This window comes from Nuphar pumila, chromosome 3, assembly GCF_984573655.1.
Source record: "Nuphar pumila chromosome 3, dmNupPumi1.hap1.1, whole genome shotgun sequence".
Classification (NCBI taxonomy): Eukaryota; Viridiplantae; Streptophyta; class Magnoliopsida; order Nymphaeales; family Nymphaeaceae; genus Nuphar; species Nuphar pumila.
In genome coordinates this window covers 107,869,751-107,878,661 of record NC_143251.1, presented here as the reverse complement: position 1 = coordinate 107,878,661, position 8,911 = coordinate 107,869,751, and the positions used below count along the sequence as shown (strand labels likewise).

The 8,911-nt window shown below is 44.1% G+C and overlaps 1 protein-coding gene across 1 annotated transcript; it reads left to right on the top strand.

The window, feature by feature from the left end:
- Positions 1-799: 799 nt before the first annotated feature.
- LOC149843234 (uncharacterized) lies at positions 800-1,393 on the top strand. The gene has a single exon (XM_090000863.1). It carries the CDS (start codon positions 800-802, stop codon positions 1,391-1,393), a length of 594 nt encoding a protein of 197 aa, XP_089856989.1.
- Positions 1,394-8,911: the final 7,518 nt, after the last annotated feature.

The following is an 8,911-nucleotide window of genomic DNA, read 5'->3' as shown; positions in this document are numbered from 1 at the left end:
GGAAACCATAGGGTTTCACCTCCACTCCACAAGCTTTTGGTTGAAGAAGCTCGAAGAGCTGCATTTCAGGCAGCCAAAGCAGCTCGACAGGAAACAAGAGCCAACCAAGGTGACCCAGGATTTGGACAGGGGCGAGAAATTTCAAGAAATTCAGAAGAGGGAGGCGAGGATCTAGACCCGAGTGATGATCCTGCCTCACATACATACACTCCTGCCACACCTACCTACACATCTTCTTCACCATCGTACACTCCTGCTTCACCTCAGTACGACTTGAACGCTCCTCCTGAGACTCAAGGAAATTCAAGAAACAAGCCCTGCTTCGGATGAATCAAAGAATGATTAGGATTAACTAGTTTGCTTAGTAGAGTAGCATTAGTTTAATTGCATTGTTCTTCCTCTTCTTGATTATAATGTTTCTCATGTATGAGACTTTTTTGAATGCAATAAAGTGAATAATTTTATTTATATTGCGTGAGATGTGAAAAAGTCTTGTGAGAATCCAATGAAACATGTGATGTTAAGTGATAATTTTACTGCAGTACAAATGGCCACTCGCAAAGAAACTTCTTATCTTTCCAAGGACACGGTAGCAGCTAGGCGAGAAAGGAAAATCCTTGGCGGACCGTCGCGAAGGGCACCCTCATCATCCCCTACTACGGAAGGGGCACGAGTTCAGGGGAGCCACGCGACAACACACACACCGGAGAGATATACTCCGCGTGAAGGTAGAGAAGAAAGTATGGAGATCCCACCTGGATCCCCAACGAGTCAGAGTACGAGGATACCGCCAGAGTATATGACGAACCACATTTTATATGAACTGCTGCAAACGACCCGTGCCCAACAAAGTCAGCCACAGACAGTGATTTCTGGTATCACCTCATGGGCGGAGAGGTTCAAGAATATGCAGCCTCCACTCTTCGATGGCACTCCTGACGGTGTCGTGGCAGAGAATTGGCTGATGCAAGTCAAGAAGGCATTGGATGTCATCCAATGTCCAGATGATCAGAGAGTTTGGATAACAGTATCCAATCTGACAAGCGATGCGGAGCATTGGTGGAGATCCATCAGGGACACCTTAGAGCCGGATACTTACTTGCCTTGGTCCACTTTCGTGAGAAGATTTTACAGACAGTTCTTTCCAAAGTGCCAAAGGGTGGAAAAAGAAGAAGAGTTCAGGAAATTGAAGCAAGGTGACATGACAGTCGCCCAATATACCGCACGTTTCAACTCTCTCTTCCGTTTTGCCAAGTCCTTGGTGGCAAACGAGAAAGAGAAGTGCAGAAGGTTCGAGAGGGGTTTGAGGCCCGATATTTTGAGGTTGGTCGGACCACAACAAATAAAGAAATACAGCCGACTCGTAGACTATGCCTCTAGATACGAGTTTTGAGAGATGCAGACAACAAAGAAACCTCAAGCGAAAGAAAAAGTCAAGACGGAAGAGAGGACCCAGCACAGTGGTGGCAATATGGCAGAATCCTCTCGAAAGAAGTTTCATTCTAAAGAACGATTTCAACGAGGCAACAAGAGGCATTTCGTAGGGCAAAACCCTGGTCAGAACCAGGGTAAGCAAGTCAAGTATGCAGGCAATCAACAAGCCAAGCGGCAAAGGTTCCAGAAGCCGGTCCAGTCGGACAATGCTTGTAAGACTTGTGGTCTCCAGAGACACGATGGTAAATGCGACTTGAGGAACGTCAAATGCTTCAACTGCCAGCAGATGGGTCATTATGCTAATGATTGCCCACAACCTGATCGAAGAAACAATGCCCCTCCAAAGCCGAAGCCAGCAGTACCAGGTCGCGCCTATGCGACTGCTCTTCAAGAAGCTCTTGCCAACCCTGATGTGGTTAAAGCTACACTTCTTATTTCTGGTGTTCTTGCTCGTGTGTTATTCGACTCAGGAGCCACACATAGTTTCTCTTCTTCAGCTTTTAGGAAACGGTTGCCTGTGGCACCTTCTCGATTTAGTGTTTCTTACTTAATAGAGACACCTATAGGAGAAACCACTATTGTGGATACTGTGTATCCTAATTGCGTTGTAAAAATTGAAGATCGAGAGTTGCCTGTGAACTTGTTGCAACTCGACTTCAAGGATCTAGATGTTGTGCTAGGCATGAATTGGTTGTCGGACCATCATGCCACTATAGTTTGTAGAAGAAAGTGTGTCAGCTTTCAAATACCCTATACTCCAACTTTCACATATCAGGGTGTTAGAAAGTTATATAAGCCAACTATCATATCATGTTTAAAGGCCAATATATATATTGAAAAAGGATGCATGGGATTCCTGGCGTATATGAAAACCGAAGAAAAAGAAGTCCTCCCAATATTAGATGTAGACATAGTCCGTGAATATGATGATATTTTTCCAGAAGATCTACCAGGTCTCCCTCTTGATCGGGAGACTGAGTTTCAAATCGATCTAGTTCTGGGAACAACACCCATTTCGAAGGCTCCCTATCGGATGGGACCTGCGGAACTCAAGGAGAAAATACAGGAGTTATTGGAGAAAGGATTTATTCGACCTTCATTATCTACTTGGGGTGCTCCAATTTTGTTCGTGAAGAAGGACGGATCACTGCGTATGTGTATAGACTATCGTCAATTGAATGCAGTAACCATAAAGAATAAATACCCTTTGCCGAGAATTGACAATTTGTTCGATCAACTGCAAGGAGCGGCATGCTTCTCAAAGTTGGATTTGAGATCAGGTTATCATCAGCTGAGAATTAAGAAGGAAGATGTGGCCAAGACAACATTCAAATCAAGATATGGCCATTATGAATTTATGGTCATGCCTTTTGGTCTCACTAACGCACCAACTGCCTTCATGGATATGATGAATAGAGTCTTTAGACCCTATCTGGATAAGTTCGTCGTGGTATTTGTCGATGACATTCTCATATACTCTACCTCGAAGAAGCAACATGAAGAGCATCTGAGGATAGTTCTACAAACACTTAGAGAACATCAACTCTATGCCAAATTCTCTAAGTATGCTTTTTGGTTAGAACAAGTGTCTTTTCTTAGACACATTGTTTCTAAAGATGAGATTATGGTAGACTCTTCAAAGATTGAAGCAGTCACCAATTGGTCAAGACCCAAGAATCCTACAGAGATTCGCAGGTTTTTGAGATTAGCTGGGTACTATCGGAGATTCGTTGAAGGATTTTCGTTGTTGGCGGCTCCTATGACGAAGCTCACAAAAAAAGATGTAAAGTTCGAGTGGAATGAGAAATGTGAGCAAAGTTTTCAGAAGATAAAGAAGCGTTTGACCACTGCTCCAGTGTTGGTCTTACCTTCTGGATCTGGAGGTTTCACTATTTATAGCGATGCCTCTCACAAAGGATTGAGTTGTGTTCTGATGCAACACGGAAAAGTAATAGCTTATGCATCTCGTCAACTTAAAACTCATGAAGTCAACTATCCGACGCATGATTTGGAGTTAGCAGCGGTGGTTTTTGCCCTTAAGATATAGAGACACTATCTCTATGGCGAGCAATTTGAGGTCTTTACCGACCATCAAAGCCTTAAATATTTATTTTCTCAGAAAGATTTGAACTTGAGGCAAAGGAGATGGTTGAAATTTCTGGAAGATTATGATTTCGATCTAAAATATCATCCGGATAAGGCGAATGTAGTCGTTGATGCTCTTAGCAGAAAAGCATGAGCTCTAGCTAGACTTGCAGATTGGGAGTTATTTTCCTCGGTGGCTCATCAGAAAGCAGAAGCTCAATGCTTACCAGGTCGTTTATTATTCGTTCAAACCACATTGAAGTCAGAATTGTGGGATCTAATTAAGGAAAAGCAACCATTAGACCCAGAATTAATGCAGTCCATAAAGAAGATTTCAAAAAATAAAGAATCAGAATTCAAAATTGATGATCAAGGACTTATTAGATTTCGTCAGAGAGTGTGCATTCCCAAGGATGATCAACTTAGAAATCTGTTGATGAAAGAGGCACATCATTCTAGATATGCCATCCATCCTGGTAGCACCAAAATATATCGAGATCTGAAAGATACGTTTTGGTGGAGTGGTATAAAGAGATACATTATTGAGTTTGTTAGCAAATGTCTAGTATGTCAGCAGGTGAAGATTGAGCACCAAAGACTAGGTGGTCTTTTGCAACCACTTTCCATACCCGAGTGGACGGATATATCAATGGACTTCGTTTCGGGGCTTCCTAAGACGAATAATGGGATGGATTCAGTATGGGTGATTGTCGACAGGCTAACTAAGTCAGCCCACTTTTTAGTTTGTAAGACCACTCACTCGTGTGACCAATTGACTCAATTGTTTATTAGAGAAATTGTGAGACTTCATGGAGTACCAGATTCAATTGTTTCAGATAGAGACTCAAAGTTCACATCACAATTTTGGCAAAGTTTTCAAGAAGCTATGGGGACACAATTAAAAATGACTACAACTTTTCACCCTCAATCAGATGGTCAGTCAGAGCAAACCATTCAGACCCTTGAGGACATGCTCCGGGCATGTAGTTTGGAGTATAGCGACTCGTGGAATGATATTTTGCCATTAAAGGAGTTTGCCTACAACAACAGTTTTTGAGCAAGTATAAGCATGGCTCCATTTGAGGCATTGTATGGTCAACAATGTCGAACTCCCTTGTGTTGGGATAAAGTCGGAGAAAGGAGTTTGTTAGGGCCAAAGATGGAGTGAGATTCATTCGAGAGCGTCTTCTCACAGTACAAAGTCGACAGAAGAGTTATGCGGATAAAAGACGTCGTTAGTTGAAATTTGAGCAAGGTGATCACGTGTTTTTAAAGATATCTCCGTTTACTTTGAAAAAAAAAGTCTGGTTCGGCCTGGGTGCGACCCAGACCGAACCGGGTTGGCCCGGGTCGCACCCAAACTGAACCGGGTCACGTGATTTGGGCGAACCAGTTCGGGTTGAAACAGTTCAAGCCAAACCGGTTCAAGTCGAACCGGTTTAAGCCGAACCGGTTCGAGTCGAACCGGTTCAAGCCGAACCGGTTCGAGCCAAACCGGTTCGGGTCGAACTGGTTCAAGCCAAATCGATTCGGTTAATTGTGGGTTCAAGTAGAACCGGTTCAGACCGGATCGGGTCTGAACCGATCCGGTTGAACCAAGGTCCAAAACGAACCATTCGGGTCTGGATCTGGGTTTTCAGTTCATACCCAGTTCAATCTGGACCTGTCTCAGATCCAGATTAACCGAGTCCAGATCTGACTGGATCTGGACCGAGTCAGACAGGTCTGGACCCAGTTAGATTACCCTGGATCCAGTCAGGCAGATCTGGATCCAATCAGACTATCTAGGATTCAGTAAAGCAGGTCCAGATCCAGTCAATCTGTCATGGATCCAGTCAGACTAGTCTGGATCCAGTATTAATAGAATGGATCTGGTTCGGAGCCAATCAAACTTTTTGGATCCAGTAAAGCAGTTTTGGATCCAGTTATGAAATGGATCTGAATCAAAACAGACAGGGTTTGGATCCAGATCAGAATTGGATCATAAGATAGTCTCGGATTGCCCGAAATCCGAAATGTACCAAGAGATCTATTTGGATACTTGAGATCCATTTCAGTAAAATGAACATATCTTCGCACTCCAAACTCGAAATCGAGTGAGGTTTAGTGCGTTCGATTCGCATTGAAGAGGAAAATCCATTAGTTTATGAAATTTAGTCAAACTAGAAATACAGAAACCATGGTTTCTTGAATAAGATTCGGGAAGGGTATTTTGGTAATTTGGTAAGAGGTTTGTGAACTGATTCAAGTATATTGCCTTAATGACCAGATCCTATTGTTAGAGCTTCGTGAGGCTCGATTCAGGAGAGAGTACGTTGTTCACACTTGAGGTAAGGGATATTATAAGTAACTTTAGATGTAAATAAACTTGTTTCACATTGTTTGCTATAGAGGTTATGTGATTAGCATGATAGCTTTGAGTGAGACCATGACATGCATAAATTTCATGCTTGACATTATGAGTTCATTTAACTACATGTTTATTGTGAAATGTATGTTAGTTGTAATATGTCATGCATGATAGAAAGCAATTGTAATTGCATGTATAATTGATCATTAATATCATGCATTGTGATGAGATTTAAGTTTGGAATAGAGTCCCGTTCAGTTCATTCATGTAATATGAATGAATATTTAGAAATTCAGCATGCAGTACCCCTTAAATCTCGGAAGTGGCGACCTGTGGCAATGACTACCTGGTTCGCGGCTAGAGTGCAGCCACTATGGAGAGTGGGCCGCCGGTGATTTAATGATGTAGAGACACTACATCATTGGGTGATAAGTGAGAGCGGTGTGAGTCCTAACGTCAACATGAGATTAAGAATGAGATTATTGTGATTAGTCATAGCACCACTCGTGAGGGAATGAGTGAACTTTGAATTTGAGAGAATTTTTCAATGCGGGAACTTAGTTATGACTTAGGATTTCACTCACACTGGTTTGGGACTCGGGAGGACACTAGATGGTTGATAACCATCATGGTTAGGATGTAGCATGAACCATGCCGAGATTAAGAGCTTGACCTCCTGGCTAGCTACCGGTGGGGTCCCCGTGGTGGTTCACTGCAGTGCCTGGTGATCTGGGGACCACTGAGAGTGTGTGGTTCATTGTTTGGCCAACATGTAGAATTGAGGTGTTCTACAGGGTTGCTACGCCCATAGATGACTATTACCGGTATAGCCAGCCTAGTGATAGTTGAGAAAGAGAGAGTTTGAGAATGGAAATGGGAGAAATTCAAATATACAAACATGTGTGGTGTATCGAGATTTAAAATAAGACTAGGGGCTTAGAGCCCACTACAGTTATACATTATTGTTTATTTACTTATAATTGTTTCTTACTGGGTTGTAGACTCACCCCCATTCTTGTTTAAATACAGTTGTAGATTCCAGGCATTAGATCAGTCGCTTGTGAGCAGTTTTTTCAGTCTTCAGCAGAGCAGTGATATATTTTACTTTTCTTGTCATTGAAAATAATGTAATTGCTTTTCTTCTGTTATGAATGATGAACATTGTAAGAAAAAGTTGATTATGAAAATAAAATAAAAAGTTTTTTTTAGCGACATTTTTCTCTGTGTATGCTTTGCACTCTTCCCTCTGGGAAGTAATACAAACCGAACTCGGACTCCTGAGGTCCCAGATCGGGGTGTTACATAAACCACCACGTTGGTGGTGGTTACCCACGATGTGGGTAACGTTTCCTCACATAAAGTGCTCCTTCCGTTAAACCCATCACCGAATAAGAGGGGGAACGGTTGTTCAACCATTCTCATTCGGTGATTATAAGGAGATTTCATGAGCAATCTCATACGGAGAAAAACAATGTGGAAAAATCAAAACTGTGTATATAGTGAAAAACACAGTGAGAGAGGGAATAGGGTCGACTCACCGGTGGCATTCGGAGGACTACGCTTGTGGTGGTTGCAGACCGACTGAGTTGAAGGAAACCCCTCTCCGGCAACATCCTCCGCCCTCCGACAATGGTCGCTTCAGGTATGCATTCTATATGTTTTGCTTTTGCAAGAGCTCTGTACCGGCTGGTGGCTGAGGCGTCGGCGACTTCGGACCGGCGGTGAAACTCATGACACCCAACAATGGGTTATGGGCCCACACCCCGCATCCGCTGCGGGGTGTGCTCTGGCCTTCCGACATTGCAGATCGCCGTGGGGCGATTCTGCAGCCAGTCGAGGGCAGCCGACGAATGTCGCCGATTGGGCGACAGACAAAAAAAAAAAGGTGTTTAGGGTTTTTCTTTTACTTGAGGCCATTGGGCTACTGTATCACCGAAAAACTAGAGTCTTTGACGGACGATTCGCCAGCGTCAGAGACCATTCGGCGACGTGCGACATCCGAGACACTCCAACGTCCTATTTCAGGGCAGCAGGCTGTGTCGGGCAGCAATTTTTGTCGGTGGTGAGTCGCCGGCGGGGCTCCGGTATACGTCGCTGTCGGGGCTCCTGCGTGAGTCGCCGTCAGGCAACGTGGGTCACCGACAAGCGACGTTGGTCGCCGGCGGGCGACATTGGTCGCCGACTGTAAGATGGGGAAAACCCCTCTTTTGAGAAAAATCAGAGTTTTCTGCCCCTTTTCAATTTTTTAACGGGTGGAACCGGATCGAGTCCGATATTCGGTTCAGACCAGATTCAGTTATTACCGGGTGTGGCCCGGATCCAGTAAACCCCAGGCAGACCCAGATCTGGTTATAACCGGGTCTGACCCAGATCCGGTTACAAACTGGGTCCGACCCGGATCCAGTTAAACTCCGAGTCCGACCCGGATCCAGTCCAAGCCGGGTCCGACCTGGATCCAGTCCTAGCCGGGTCCGACCTGGATCCAGTCCAAGCCGGGTCTGACCCGGATCCAGTTCATACCAGGTCTGACCCGGATCCGGTTTGTACCAGGTATGACCCGGATCTGGTTCATACCAGGTCTAACCCAGATTCGATTACAGTCAGGTTTCGACCCAGATCCAATAGGGTCCAGGCACTATTTGGCCTGAACCGGATCAGGGACTGATTCGGCCCTCTTTCGGGACCGGTTTGAAGCCATTTTTTATCGGTTCCTTCCAGTTTCTCACCGGTTCCAAGATGCTAAGACCCTGTTTTCTTAAATATAAAAGAATACAGGGATTTTGGCATACAGTTATAGGGTTTTTATGAACTTTTGTCCATACTTGACCCGGTTCATAAGGTTCAGAACCGGTTCAGATCCTTGGATGAACGGTTTGGGGCTGTTTCAGTCCGGTTCAGAGTGCTTTCAAGCCGATTCCTGCTTGAGGACCCAAGGTTTTACCCATTTAAGTTTGACTTGGGTTATTGTTTATGCATTTATTTGTAATTATGCATGTATAAATGTGTATATAATATTGGCATCAAGGATAGTTAGATAACTTA